Source organism: Mercenaria mercenaria, chromosome 4 (assembly GCF_021730395.1).
Source record: "Mercenaria mercenaria strain notata chromosome 4, MADL_Memer_1, whole genome shotgun sequence".
Taxonomy (NCBI): Eukaryota; Metazoa; Mollusca; class Bivalvia; order Venerida; family Veneridae; genus Mercenaria; species Mercenaria mercenaria.
Window position 1 is genome coordinate 32,075,422 of NC_069364.1, and position 16,928 is coordinate 32,092,349.

General features: G+C 33.9%; 1 protein-coding gene across 1 annotated transcript in view; it reads left to right on the forward strand.

Annotated features, from left to right (window-relative positions):
- The window catches only part of LOC123551399 (uncharacterized), an 88,853-nt gene that overhangs the window by 34,346 nt on the left and 37,579 nt on the right, over positions 1-16,928 (forward strand). Inside the window, exons 6-9 of the mRNA XM_053542127.1 lie at positions 1,457-1,652; positions 5,948-6,172; positions 8,279-8,446; positions 16,587-16,715. Coding sequence (XP_053398102.1) covers positions 1,457-1,652; positions 5,948-6,172; positions 8,279-8,446; positions 16,587-16,715 — 718 coding nt within the window. The remainder of the gene's footprint in view (positions 1-1,456; positions 1,653-5,947; positions 6,173-8,278; positions 8,447-16,586; positions 16,716-16,928) is intronic.

Below are 16,928 nucleotides of genomic sequence, written 5' to 3' on the forward strand. Positions count from 1 at the left end.
TAACAAAGGGTTGATCACGAATTAATGCGGGACCCAACTTAAGCTATATCGTTATCATCACGCATTAATAAGGGATTCGACTTGGAGCGCTTATCTCATATCACGGATTTTCAAGGGATTATGCCTGAATGAGTTAAAGGTTAATTTTTGATGCATTTTCACTATATCTCAGTTATTACTATATGGATTTGATTCAGATTTGAAGTAGTTGTTTCACATCATCACTCACATCATATGACACAAGGTGTGTCACTCTTGTACCAATATTTCATGAATTATGTCCCTTTTACTTAGAATAATGCTTATCTAATGTTTTGATACACTTAATACTTTTGACACAGACTCAAGCTATTGAACAATACTTTCATCCACATATCAGTCATTAAACACTCTAGTGACAGCTCCAGCTTCCTCAGGTTTGCCCAGTTTCACTATCCAGAATCGCCCGCCCGCTTAGCTCAGTAGGTAGAGCGTTGGTCTACGGATCGCGGGGCCGTGAGTTCGATCCTCGGGCGGGACGTATGTTCTCCGTGACTATTTGATAAACGACATTATGTCTGAAATCATTAGTCCTCCTCCTCTGATTTATGTGGTGAAGTTGGCAGTTACTTGCGGAGAACAGGTTTGTACTTGTATAGAATACTGGAACACTGGTTAGGTTAACTGTCCGCCTTTACATGACTGAAATATTGTTAAAAACGGCTTTAAACCCAAAACAAACAAACAAACTATCCAGAATCGAAATTGTCGAGCGCGCTGTCTCCTGTGAAAGCTCTTGTTATTGTAGTCAGTTGGTATGTGTGGGTTTACCAACGAACGTCTTCTTTCGAGAGGACACGATCAATTGAAAAACGTTTTATTGTAGCCTATAGATATCTGTGGTGTACCAACAAGCGTCTTCTCTCGAGAGGACACGACCAGCTGTACATGTTATTGCAGCCTATAGATATCTGTGGTGTACCAACAAGCGTCTTCTCTCGAGAGGACACGACCAGTTGTACCTATTATTGCAGCCTATAGATATCTGTGGTGTACCAACAAGCGTCTTCTCTCGAGAGGACACGACCAGCTGTACATGTTATTGCAGCCTATAGATATCTGTGGTGTACCAACAAGCGTCTTCTCTCGAGAGGACACGACCAGTTGTACCTATTATTGCAGCCTATAGATATCCGTGGTGTACCAACAAGCGTCTTCTCTCGAGAGGACACGACCAGTTGTACCTATTATTGCAGCCTATAGATATCTGTGGTTTACCAACGAGCGTCTTCTTTCGAGAGGACACTGCAAGTTGTACCTGTTATTGCAGCCTATAGATATCAGTGGTTTACCAACGAGCGTCTTCTTTCGAGAGGACACGGTTATCATACTATCTATTGCATTCTATTGATATCTTCAGTTTTCCAAGTAGCTTTTCCCTTTACGATGGTACGATCAAGTGTACTTTTTATTGCAGCCCATTGATATCTGCAGTTTACCAGCTAGCTACTCCCTTTTCGAGGACTATGACAACGAAATCATGATACATCAGTTATACGTCTGTGATTATAACTATTACTGGGAGGATAACAACACCTGCGAAATAACTGACTGGTCCCCAAAGGAAGATGATATGTTTGAACTCAGACATAATGGAAATTATGCGTACAACTGTAAGAATCATTTCCTTGTGTAGCTTTTTAAAAATATTTTGTCGATATTAAGTACATATAGACATAATCATGATTAACTACAGTAATAGTGCAATTAATGACAAAATTATATTATAGCACAAAAGACAAAATATCGGCTCACATTGTCTACTACTGCACGTAAATGTTTTAGTCAATGTTTTAGTATATAATTACACATACATGGAAAACCGTCAAACTGAAGAACTAGTATATAGCAGACAAAAAAAAAATACTAAAGAACAAAGGAATTTTGCTTTGCGTCTACAATTTAATTACTTTTTATATTTTTTACTCTGTTAATAGTATTTTTCTGATCGGGATATGTTAGCGATATGCTGATAATTCACGTCGCCGACCAATTAGGATTAAATAACGATGTAACTGATGACGAAATTTTAAGTTTGACCATACGAAATGTATGTAGAGCTATCCTACCCGACCTGGCGTCGGCGTCGGTGTCCATTCCGCGTCACACCTTAGTTAAAGACTTGGTGAACATTCTGCTTATCTCGGCAACTACTTGAAGTGTTTTCTTTAAACTTAAAAATTTCCTTATCATCACCAACATCAAGCGGCACAAGGGTCGTACTCTGGCAGCATTATTTTATGAATTATTCCCTAGTGTTAGGGTTAGGGTTAGGGTGTGCAGTTGCTAGTGTATTTACTTTAACGCAGCTGTAAATAAAATATATACGCACTTTTAATTTTGCATTGCATTGATTACAACACGAACTCGACGAATACGAGATATAACTGTCATGTTTCAAGTAACAAGAAAACACCGTAATAATATTAAAGTGAATGTCAAAGCAGTTGCATAGAAATCATATATGGATGCGGCGTTTTTAGAGTCGTTGAGTCTATTACATTACCGACTTGCATTTTTATCAGTATCACTATTTACGACAATATAAGCTGCTGAAGCTTGTTTATACAGTCCACTGACATTTCGGAATAGAATACATTATTCTCACACAATCTCAAAGAGCAACAACAACAACAAAAAATTGAAAGAAAAACCCTAAAAATTTGTTATTAATACAAAAGTGATACAATATAAAAGTACTTACAGATTGAAACCAGTCAAAAATGTTTGGCTCTGATTACTTGGAATAAAACAAATATTCTATTTAAGCACTTGGTAGTATAAACATTGTCAAAACTTATAACAACAGATTATGTCTGTATTTTATAACATATATTGAAACACTGAAGATGCTTAAATTTCCTTTCAATGATAATAAAAGAATTTATGGTTTTAAGATCGCCTACCTTCATGAGAATATTTTCTTTGAGAATTCCTATAGTTTAATGTTGTAGTCTGTAAAATGATATTTATGTTTTATATGTACATCAATTTTTCTTGCAAAATTTAGATTTTTTTGTGTCTGTATTTCAATCAAAACGTAACTTTCGTAATTTACTCATAAGCTGTGTGTTACGAATTGGTTTATTACTCGGATCAGTTGTGCTGTCTCTGTCGAAACAATACTGGTTACTATTTTCTTCCTACGGTATGTTCTTCAAATAGGGTGTAACATAATTCATATGCTTTGCCCTCGTATCAAGCAAAAGTTGTGTTTCAAGAAAATTTTATACTTTGTCCTGGTACTAAGCAAAAATTGTGTTTCAAGAAAATTTTACACTCTGTCCTGGTACCAAGCAAAAGTTGTGTTAGGAAAATTTTATACTTTATCCTGGTACCAAGCAGAAGTTGTGTTTCGAGAAAATTTTATACTTTGTCTTGGTTCCAAGCAAAAGTTGTGTCTCGAGACCATTTTATACTTTGGCTTGGTACCAAGCCAAAGTTGTTTTTCAAGAACATTTTATACTTTATCCTCGTATTAAGCCGCAGTTGTGTTTCATGAACATTTTATACTTCGTCTTGGTACCAAGCAAAAGTTGTATTTCAAGAAATTCTATACTTTGTCCTGGTACCAAGCAAAATATTTGTTTAAAGAAAATTTCATTTTTTGTCCTGATATCAAGAATAGGTTATGTTTCTAGAAAATTGTTACCAAACAATACTCACATGTTCGCTGCTGAAAATAATGACAGAAAGCAATACCAGAGTTAGTATGTCATAATTTTCAGCAAGGTTTTGTCAATATCTTATAAGCTTTGAACTTCAGGTGGTTCGGAGCTTCACCTAGATACCCAATCATTATATCACAGAACACTGACTAACATATTGATTGTATGTTATGAAAGTTGTCCGAGTTTAAAGATGTTGGTAGGGGCGTGAAACGTATTGAATTATTAATGAAGCTTGCTGGTCAACGATTTTCTTATAGGGAATCGATCCTACCGATTTTCGTCGCAAAACGGTAACATGCGGCATACCGAATGAGTTATATACTATCGAATTGATAAATACACAGAGGGTCTGACTTCGGATTTTTTTGGAGAATACGCCTTTTCCTTTTGCCTAACAAGCGTCCACATAACTTGTCCGAACCGCAACGTCTTGCACATCAGTACAAATATGGGCAGCGTTTTTATTCCAAAATCTACCTTTAAGGTATTGGAAATCGGAAGAAGTCCCTAATAAATAGATCCTATTTTTTTCCATTTTTCGCGCATTGCGCGTAAATTTGGGGCCAAATGGGCATTATTTCAGTCGTGGAATGAATTTTAAATAAAACAGGACACATTTCATGCTAATATTCGCATGTTTTCGAGTTGTTTACTTGAATACGAAAGGACTGTGACTCAATGCAGACTTGGAGCGCCGGTATAAATTACAGTCTCCGGTACATACCGGATTAACTAAATTTGAACGAAAATATCTTAAATATATATATTTTGTAACCATGGTGATACTAACCCTAACCTTTAGTCAGTATTTTATGCATATAGTACACTAAATGCATGCGGACATGCAAAAATATGCATATTTTTGCCGTGCGCTAGAACTGATAATCACTTTCGGGCATGCACAGAAGACCACTCCAAGTCTGCAATGAGTTACATCGATACCAAAGTAGGGTGTTTATTCAGCGGACCGCTTTCTGAAATGCGGCAATATGAGGGTACCTGACTTCAGTTGACTTGCATTTCACTGCATACTATTCAACACCCCTTTTTCTTTTCATTTTCTTGAAGCAAATGTATGGATATCTTATGGAAAATAGGTCTACGACGGAGTGAAAATCTAGAAACTGTAAAAAAATGTTCTGAAGTAGCTGAATTTTATATGAAACAAAGAACAATTTCTTTTATTGGTATATAGCCTATTGGACCCGTAATAGAGTACCTCCTTTTTGAAGAGTATTCAATTTCTACCATAAACCTACTTTGACTGCAGGTTCAAGCCCCGCTGGGACCAATTTTTTTTCTCCATATTTTCCTTTTTTCTAGTAAGTTTTTACTTCTAACAATACTTATTATGGATGTATTGTACAAATGTGGAAAATTTTCATTTAATGAGCGATTTCTTGCTGTTCAAAGTGAATTTACCTCTGAATCAGGAGGGGTAGAGTTAGACATCTTTAAAAATACTGAGTTACATGCGGTAAAATTTCTCTGTTTTGCCTTCATTCTTTAGATTACATATTGTGGAAGAAATGCAGGTAGGTTTTACTTCTGCCCCAAGGTTATTTTTGAATGAAGTGAGCAAAATTCAAAACAGACTCACAGGATTCGACCTTATTTTTTCAATGTTGGAGTTAGAATTCTGTCTCATTAAATCTGTTTATTCGAGGCACCCTTGAAAAAATGATATTTACAGTTTTATTTTGTGTTTTATAATTGTTTAACAATAGTTTGATATTTCTTTTATTAAAAGTAATGCTGTAATGAATTCTCTGCAAACGTTTCAGATAGTGGCCATCACATTGAAATTTGTCTCTACTTGAGCTTGAGAAAATATCATAAATTATGCAAAATTTACAAAAACGGCACGATAAAAGTTGTTTAAAATTTGCAACACAGTGCGAAACATGGTCAAGTTAAAGAATATACCAAGCAAATGCCATTTTTTAACATTACTTTTAGGGGTCCAATACCTTAAAATGATATGGAATCGATGGTGTCATTAGATAGATGTAGTTCTTTTCAAATCGTATGTGTTGAGTTGAAGTCGGATCGATTCCCGAGTGAGGCAGTGCCTTATTTCATGTTAGATTTTCTAGTATGCAATATGACTTAAGGGGATGCATTTTTATGAATCGATATGAAATTAGTTACTTGTTGTACTCTTCATATTAGGCCCAAGACTGTGCATATATCATGCGGATATATTTTTGTTAGAAATTCTAAACGACTGTTTGCAGCGTATACGCTGTACAAGCTAAGATGTCAAGACCCAGGCTGTGGGTACAAGTACCAGTCTCCAATACCCTACTACTGCGATACCGATATTGGATGTTTGACTCATAACCGGACACAGCAATACACAGTTACAATAAGATGCTCAGACGGATACAATACAACGGACACTGATGTTTTCACTTTCAACGTCATAAAGAACCAAGCGCCAGTATATAGACATTTACCAAGTAAGACCAAAGTCTTATACACTTTACTAATCTTCTAGTGCAACCCTTGGTATTTTTCCTTAAACTTAAAAACCACCGACCGAATTATTTGATTGCTGTGGCTGGAACTCATAATATGACAATTTTCATTCTAAACTTTTGCGAAATTTTTAAGAATTGGTTTCAGATTTTAAACATGTGTATATATATTTTACTCTGTGTATATATATTTACTCAGTCAAATAACACAGAAATCTTGAACGTCATCAAAATCAGAAGTGATCTTTTTTTTTAAACTAAACATGGTAACAAAGTGTGAGAAAATTCAGTTTTACAATACATTTGATGTTGAATGGACTTCTTTCGTGAACTATGCCATCTGGTATAGGCCCCATTTTAAGTATAATCACAGAAATTTAAACAGAGAAAAAGATACTGCTAATCAAAAAAGACATAATTGTTAATTGTGAACGTTCATTTGCAACACGTGACCGTACAATGTATTACCTTATTGGACGCACTGGCGTACAAAGAACCTGTATTTTTTCCGTTTTTGGACGGTTCAAAAAGTCTCATGTTAAACATACGTTAAAGGCCTAACTAAACTAAAGGAACCAGCGTGGGAGCCATCTGGTCTAGTCGCGTAATGGCTGCCAGGTATTTGAACACTAATTTTTCACTTGGCATGGCAACAGAGGTCTAAATTGAAGCTAGTTTCTGTTTAAATTTCATTGTGGATGTATTTTTGACATTTTGGTAGGAAAAATGGGTGCGCAGGTTGTATTTGGTGAAGTGAAGCTCAATTTTAGTATGAGTAGTACTTCCAGGTCACAGCAGTGTGATTTTGATGTCAGTTTACAGTAAGCAAATGTGACCAGAGAAATCTCTCTTAGAAGATACATGACCCCTACTTATCTCTTCATTTTATATCAGTTTTATCATAAATTGAGGTAAGGATTTGTTCTCTGAAATGGGTCTAGCTATGTTTGGTAGCTCTTTATAAAAGGTCAGTTTTATATAGAATATATAGGGGAAACTATTTAGCTAATTGTGACCTAAAGCCCGAAATGCGTGAAAATGTTCCGAATGTAAATCGGGTGAAGTAGGCGCTCGATTATCCGTCTGGCAGAAATACAATATTCAGTGAATCATTTTTGGTTTTAACTAGAATAAAATAGATATAGAATAGAAAAGTTATTTAACGTTGGACTGTATAATACGAGATATATTTGTAGTCGTACCCAGCTGGGTAGATCATATTGGACTCGCCTAGCGGCTCGTCCATATGGTTTTCTCAGCTTGTTACTCTTCCAAATATATCTCCGTAATTTACAGAACAATGTTAAATAACCTAATAATATTGAGTGGTTGACTCAGAATTATTTCTGATAGATGATTAAACGCCAAGCTACACTGATTTTTTAAAATATATGTCAGGATGAAAATAGTCATTTTGATTTTTGTCATAATTTTTCTCCATTATATCTTTTATAACATGGTTGAGGTTGAAAAGGAAATGAAATCTCTCCGATCTCGTTGTATAAATATATATAGATATATATTACTTAAAACACAGTTTTCTAAACATACTAAAATGTTCATAGATATAATGTTTGTAATAGAAAAGATATTGCAAAGATATCGAGGAGACGTTGGAAGTTTCCAGAGAGGCTAACATTTTTTTTAAAAGAAAGAATCCATTATACATTTATTGCCTGGCTTCGAAGGACGCGGCGCAAAGAATTTTTGCTATTGACCGGAAGCTATTCAAATAGTGTTTTGTTAAATGACATCAGAAATGAATGTTCAGATTTATTTCCCTCATGTTTTGGAATTAGACCAGCAACATTTAGTGGCAGTAGAACAAACCATGGACCGATGTCAAGTGATCATTATTAACATATTATACGACTTACCTGCATGTTGCTATAACGCAGAAATACCTCATCCACCGCAAAACTTCTCTGCTAAAAGACTATTTTCAAGTGACATTGCATCTCATCGCCACTTTTTCCATGTTTAAAAACTGAACAGAATGCTTTTATATAATAAAATATATAGCAAATATAGCTAGATTTATTTTTGGTCTTTGAACGAGTCGGATTTTCACAAAATATTTACTTTCAGCACATATCGATTTGAATCGTCAAACTGTGTCGTATTTGGACAATATATTCGAGATAATGTACTGGGATAACGAAGGTGAAAACTTAATTTACGAATATACATATGAAGACGTCGACACCGGTGTTAATCCAGGATACTTTCTAGGCACCACTGGAGGAAATTACTATGGTTCGTATATCATAACATTTTTATAGGCATATACATTTTATAACATTTTAAACCTCCCGTTCTGGTCAAGTCTAATTCATGAAATTATGTTTTAAGGACAAGTGTTTCTTTTTTAAAATCTGCCCGAAGACCAGCCAATATCAGCAGCGTTTTGCCATGCATGAATGGTATTATATCCCCTATAACATGGCATATGCAAAATTTAGACCCCTGGCTGAAAGGTTTTTTCTTTATAAACAATGAAAAACACAGAAGACTTCGAATCACATGAAAGAATTTTTACATGGCTTTCTATGCGAGCTATTGCAAATGCACTGACAAGCTGAGGATCAGCTGTTACACTTTTTAAACCCAAATAAACTTTTGTTTCCTTTCTTGCGTAACTGGTCGATGGTATAGCAATGTATATACATCACATAATTCACTGACTTTAGCTTAACTAACAGGCCGATGACAAAGCAATACCTTGCACATTGTAATCATCTATAAAATGAATATTTTAAATAAGTGAATGAGTGAATAAAAATAATATGTAAAAAGATCTTTTGGAAGCAAATAATGCAATCAAGAAGAATAGTAACAGACTCGGTTGGATTGAATCTGTTCATGAGAGGTAATGAAATGTGCAACACCTCTCTCGTCCCCTAGCATGCACCGGCTTAAGCGGAACTCTATTACCCATATGTTGAATGGACTCCAATCAAAATTTACAGTAGCCTTTATTGCATATCTAAGAGGTCGGACATGACCAAATGACATAATCATATACAACGTATACTGCCTATTGTTGAAAATTTTAATGCGGCGGAACTATAAGACAGTTTATGGATTGTTACACGTTCTAACTGAGCACACAATTAAGAAAATACCAAACAAAACATCGGAACGTTGCGACACGTTGCGTCGATATCTACTTATATCTTTCCTTTCATTTTATTTTATTTTATTTTTTGGGGGGTTTGTGGGGAGGGGTGTTGTGCGGAGGATGGGTAGATACCTTGCACTACTTTTGTACAATATGACGATATTTTTGGACAAGAATCCCTTTGATGAGACGAAAGCTAGTCCAATATGTTTTCTAGATGGTTACGAGTCCGAATTTATTCCTTATTGTACAGGACAATGTTAAATATGTTACTTTTCCCCGTAAAAAAAGGAAATCAATCAGGCGAACACGTTTTTATCTTAACATACACTGAAACATCATACCAAGCGTTTATTGATGTTCATATTCGTGAAGAAAAAATAGAAATCAGGGATTCCCGAGTTTCTTTGAACGTATCTCCAAATTAGATTCTTAATTGTGTCATATCCATTTTACTTTAAGAACAGTTTTTCAATGGGTTAAAAATTTCAAGTTGGTCTAGATAGTCTTCATTTGGCATTTGTTTACTTAGCATAAATGTTTTCCATAATGAGACGACGTGTCATGCATAAGACCCAGACCCTAGCTGCAAGGTCAAAGGTTAACATGGTCTTTTTCTAATAAGGTCCATAACTCTGCCATTCATAAAGGGATTTTAAAATTTCTTCGCACAAATATTCCTATAATGTGTCATAAGCAATGCACAAACCCCTAGCAACAAGGATAATGTCGCCTTAGGGGATAGAATATTTTCTTGTCTAGTTTGTGACTTTTTATGCATTGGTGCATATTCAAATAACTTGGTATAAATATTCACAATTACGAGACATTATGTCATGTGCAAAGGTCAATGTCACAGGCACCCAAGTTAATTTTTTTTTTTGTACATGAAATTACCTCCCTTTTATATGATATGGTACATGTGTTTTTATATCAGTTTTCCCACTGTTTTAAAAATGAAGTTATGTTTTAAGTCAGATAATTGGTATTGACAGGTAAGAAAAATAAAAATATTTACTTTTATTTATTGGCTCACCTAAGCACAAAATGCTCATGGTGAGCTATTTTGATCACGCGTCCGTCGTCCGTGCGTCCGTCCGCCAAACAGTTCGTCCATCGTCAACATTTGTTTAAACAGCTGCAAGGTCAAAGGTTAACATGGTCCGTTTCTAATAAGGTCCATAACTCTGCCATTCATAAAGGGATTTTAAAATTTCTTCGCACAAATATTCCTATAATGTGTCATAAGCAATGCACAAACCCCTGGCAACAAGGATAATGTCGCCTTAGGGGATAGAATATTTTCTTGTCTAGTTTGTGACTTTTTATGCATTGGTGCATATTCAAATAACTTGGTATAAATATTCACAATTACGAGACATTATGTCATGTGCAAAGGTCAATGTCACAGGCACCCAAGTTAATTTTTTTTTGTTTGTACATGAAATTACCTCCCTTTTATATGATATGGTACATGTGTTTTTATATCAGTTTTCCCACTGTTTTAAAAATGAAGTTATGTTTTAAGTAAGATAATTGGTATTGACAGGTAAGAAAAATAAAAATATTTACTTTTATTTATTGGCTCACCTAATCACAAAATGCTCATGGTGAGCTATTTTGATCACGCGTCCGTCGTCCGTGCGTCCGTCCGCCAAACAGTTCGTCCATCATCAACATTTGTTTAAACGGCATCTCCTCCAAAACCTCTCAATGGATTTTAATGGAACTTGGTATAGAACTTTGGGTCGTTCTTTATCAAAGTTATTCTGAAAAATCTTCAAACGATATCTCCTCCTAAACCGCTGGTCCGATTTTGAAACATTTTCACACAAATTGTCCTTATGTCAACCTCTACCAAGAATGTTCTAATTATACCGATTCGTCAAAACACATGGCCGCTAGGGGATGTGGTCACTTTTCCCTATATGTTTATAGTGGAAATTTAAAAATCTTTTTGTGTGAAACTGCTGGCCCGATTTTTATATAATTTTATTGAAATGGTCCTTGTGTTGACCCTCTATCAAGATTAATTGTTCAAATAATTCCGATTCGTCAAAACACATGCCAGGGGATGTGGTCACTTTTCCCTACATGTATATAGACCTTTTTATCCAAGCTACGGTATGCAAACTCCACAGATGTTTTGATTTTATCGCGCGTGCGCTCTTTACGTGTGGCAAAAAAAACTCTCAACGATAAGAAAACCTACACAAAATCATCATTTTATTACGAATTGTTTTGCCACTATAAGGTTGAATTCAGTCAAGTAATTTATTATACAGTATGCTTTGATTAAAGACATGTATGTTTTTAATCATATCTTACCTGGAAAACTTGCTTTATTCATATTTTCGTCAGAAAAGAACAAGCATTTCCAGTCCATTTCCACACATCATACTAATATAAAACTTGTTCTTTACACTTAAAAATGTCATATTTTTTCATTATATCTATGTTTCCCGCAACTTCAAATCGTTGTTGTATATATTTTTCTTCGACTTTAATGATATCTACATACTCGGGGGTCACTGAGGTTGCTGTTTTAAAGACACTGATTCTGGTATGCCTGGTATGTGGCCTATGGAGATGATAAGGTCTGCGTATTGGCGATAAGGGCCAATACACAAGTCAGGACCATTGGTAGACTTGTTTCTGTTTATCATAATAAGCTACTGTATAGCTACTGTGCAGTAAATAAATTGCAGGTGATATTTCTCACCTTTATAGCAAATCAGTTCTCACCTTAATAACGAGTTTAGAAAGCTTGATTGAATTAGGGCTAAATAAACAAAGTGATAAGATACAACAGTGTTTTATCAAATGTTATAATAAAGTAAGTTTTTTAACAATTACATCTCATTATTGCTGTTTTTTATTATCAAAATATAAAAAATGCATTCAGGCACATAGCTTTTAGAAGTAATAAATTATTGTGTATTTTGAACAATGATATATCTTTATTGCTGGATTTTATTATACATAAAAGAAAGTTAACATTATTTAGACAACACAAGAGGAATTAAGCATTTTAATATATAACATCCTTCTGTCTATATACCTTCTTTATCTATTAAAAATGCAACTGAACGCTTCTTTAATTTCTAATAAAATCCAGCAATTATCTTTTTTTTTTCGTTTTTATTTTGTTACTTTTGATAAAAAGATCATAATCATTGAATAAACAAACTTGTAATTTCTCTTATTAAGTTTTGAATAATTATTTTATAGTGAGAAATGCTTTGCTATAAGAGTTATAATTTAACTGGCCAGGTCATTACTCAACATGACTGAGCAATCAAAATAAGTATCTTATCAATTAAAATAATTTTGTGTACATGCTGTAAAAAGACCAAAAAAAACAACAGCTTTTCAATTAATAAAACGCAAAACACAGGAAATAACCAATTTACCTATAGGCAATAAAATTTATGATTCTCTGACAATAATTAGGCTACATGTCAAGTCTACAGGGTTTTATGGACCCTTATCAGACTGGACAAGACAGGATCTTGTATATTGGGGATTAAAAAGTCTGGTATTTGGGGGGGGGGGGGGGGGGGGGGTCTTCTTTGCCTTTAAGTGATTTACCGGAAATCGTTACGTAACCATCATGCAAATGACATGATAAAATATAGGGCATCGTGGTAATAAAGATCTTTTCAGGGGTGTCCCCTATTTAAAGCGGATCATAAAATTTACTGAAGCATATAAGATGGCTTTGATGTGATGTACTTTAAAGGCAAAGAAAATCTCCTATATAAGTGACCCCCCCCCCCCCCCCCCCCCAAATACCAGACTTTTTAATCTCCAATATACAAGATCCTGTCTGGTCCAGTCTGATAAGGGTCCATAAAACCCCTGTAGACTTGACATGTAGCCTAATTATTGTCAGAGAATCATAAATTTTATTGCCTACAGGTAAATTGGTTATTTCCTGTGTTTTGCATTTTATTAATTGAAATGCTGTTGTTTTTTTTTAGTCTTTTTTCAGCATGTACACAAAATTATTTTAATTGATAAGATACTAATTTTGATTGCTCCGTCATGTTGAGTAATGTCCTGGCCAATTAAATTATAACTCTTATAGCAAAGTATTTCTCACTATAAAATAATTATTCAAAACTTAATAAGAGAAATTACAAGTTTGTTTATTCAATGATTATGATCTTTTTATCAAAAGTAACAAAATAAAAACGAAAAAAAAGATAATTGCTGGATTTTATTAGAAATTAAAGAAGCGTTCAGTTGCATTTTTAATAGATAAAGAAGGTATATAGACAGAAGGATGTTATATATTAAAAATGCTTAATTCCTCTTGTGTTGTCTAAATAATGTTAACTTTCTTTTTTGTATAATAAAATCCAGCAATAAAGATATATCATTGTTCAAAATACACAATTTATTACTTCTAAAAGTTATGTGCCTGAATGCATTATTTATATTTTTGATAATAAAAAACAGCAATAATGAGATGTAATTGTTAAAAAACTTACTTTATTAAAAATATGATAAAACACTGTTGTATCTAATCACTTTGTTTATTTAGCCCTAATTCAATCAAGCTTTCTAAACTCGTTATAAAGGTGAGAACTGATTTGCTATAAAGGTGAGAAATATCACCTGCAATTTATTTCCTGCACAGTAGCTATACAGTAGCTTATTATGATAAACAGAAGCAAGTCTACCAATGGTCCTGACTTGTGTATTGGCCCTTATCGCCAATACGCAGACCTTATCATCTCCATAGGCCACATACCAGGCATACCAGAATCAGTGTCTTTAATGCATTTGGTAATCAATGCCATAATATAAGAACGCACTCGGATTAATATATCACGTGGCGGAGCCGTTTTGTGAATCAAAAATAAACATTTAACGAGGTACCTAGTATTTTAAGTTCTATAAAAATATATTTTGGAACTTTAATGGACATTTTCATTTAAAACTATAAAAGTGTAGTTACAAAAAATCGAAATTCGTAAGATATGAATCAAATCCAGAACTATAACTAAACACACTGAAGGAAAACACCTAATATAAATCTCTACTTATTTTATGTCTTATGTTTACATGGTAGATCATTTTCATATCGAAAATGTATCGTGAGCAGAAGTCATTATTCGTAATTCAATAGAATACTTATGATAAACTTGAATTCCGCAAAAAATAGAACAGATAAAGAATGTAATTGTAGAACCCCCCCCCCCCCCCGCTACACGCACCATCTCTATTTAATCTGACCGCGCCCGAATGAATTCGATAGTGCCATATAAAAACTTTCAAATTCGAAGAATCAATAGAAATAAAAAATAATAACAGTTTTAAAAGGATTATTATTTTATTTATGATTTATATTTATTCATTTTATTTCTTTTTTTTTTCTTTGAATTCGGAATGAATTGATCAGTATGATTGGATAAAAATATCAAAGGCTGAACTTTGTTATTTTCAACTGCGACATTAAAGTTTAAGAATCATGTAAACTAATTGCGACAGGTTGTAAGTTATGTGAGATCATGTTAGGAAATAGAACAAAAACTTTATTAATTCATGGAAAATACCTTTTTTTTCATTTTTCTTAACCTGAATTTGTCGAGAACAACCTTGCTGAAAAGATGTTTATAAATCCAAAATCATCAAAGCTAGATAATGCGCTTTAGTTAAACTGTATTAGCTGTGAGTTGGCAAAGAGGTACATATATTGTCCTTTGTCTTTTAGTGGATATTTACTATAAAACAAACTCATTATTGATCGAATATACTGAAATAAAGTATAACTCTAACGTAATTTACTAGTATATTGTGCAGTCATGTCTTTTTGCCCTACGTAGATTGCGCATGCGCGAAAATTGTTTCCCGTTGCTAAGGAATTAGTACGGAGTAAAAAGGTCTATAGTAAAAACTTAGAAAATCTTCTTGTTGCTGTTAGCCCAATTTAAAGATAATATCACACAAATGGTCCTTGTGTGACCTTCTACAAATATTATTCTTTTTTTTTTCTTATTTGTCAAAAACATGGCCACCAGAGGGCTTGGTCACTTTTCATCAATAATTTCTTTAAAACCGCTGAATGGATTTTGATGAAACTTTACAAAAATGATCTCTGGGTAGCCCTCTTTCAAATTTTTTCAAATGGTTTCGGTTCATTGTTGGGTCATTTTGGTTAAAGAAAGGTTTTCACCTATCAGATTTAAATATCTTTCTCTCTAGAGCTTTGATATTTGGCATGTGATATAAGGGTTTGACTTTTATATATAAGAAACTTTGAAAATTTTCTTCTCAGAATCAATAATTTAGAGCCTTGATATTTGGCGTGTGATATCAGAGTTGTACTGTCTTCCGTAATAATTCAAATTATTACCTTAGGTTCAAAAATGTGTGTGACATGTATATTATATAGGCTAACATAGAAGAAACCTTACTCTGTACATGTACCATTACGTTATACAAACACACTTGAAGCCTTGTACACAGTAAGTGCTTTATGGTCAATGTCCCTCTTGTTTTTCCTTACCAATTTAAAAATTTAATCATAATAAATCTGTTAAATACAGATATTAGCATTTGAAAGCATTCACCATTTATAGATTTCCAGACATTTTCAAACTTCATAATGTATTCATGAATTACATCATATATAGATATGACTAACGACTTTGTTGCTCTGTTACTTAGAATATGTTGTATTGGCATGCACTTTGTTTTGTGTAAAATGTCTCTAGGCAGGGGACGTTGGTAACTCTGTTTCAAATTGTTGTACACTTTCAGAAGACATTTGATACCGTTAATCATTCTGTCCTTCTCATGGAGCCTTGGTATGGTTCAGGTCGTGCTTACCATATAGGCGACAGGCAAGATCAACACACTAGTTTAATAATCCCGATATAGATTTCCATACAAAACTTAAAAACAATGCTAAATTCATTTAGAGGATCGGCAGTGACAATCGGCAATATTTGTTAGATGACGCAATTTCTGTATACAATGTCGGCATTTTCCGGCAGGTAGGAAACTCCTTGTTTTCCTGACCGCCGGAGAATTCTGACGTAGAATATTGAAAAACGTAATCTTACAGAAATTGTCGAGCATAATTACGAGTCTATTCCCACTAAATAATGAAAGAATCAAACAGTAAAACATTTTAGTGTTCATTTTTTCGATGCAGTGTTGCTCCTTATCTATAAAATATGCGATTTATTTCTATATATATTTTTCGATTAAGTGATTTATAATTGTACCAGTTTCGATAACATATATTATATATGTTTGTAGATAATCTCGGAAACATTACAATGACGACCTATCTATGGGATAAAGAGGTCAACAAAACGTACAGTATACATATCTGCGGACACGAGAGAAGGAATGAGATATGTGATGACTTAACGATCGATATTGAAGGTTTCAGTTTTAATTTATATCTTATTTCTATACCGACGAAGACGTAACGAGTCCAGATAGCTCCCTTTTGTATACTTTTATATACTCCTCGGACACTTTTGTTATGTCATGGTTGTAACTGCACGTTTCCGGAATATGTCTTAGAGTGTTGGCTATATTTAAGTCAGAAAATATCGTTTCAGTTTATTTTGCATTTTCTTCCATTGTGTTTAT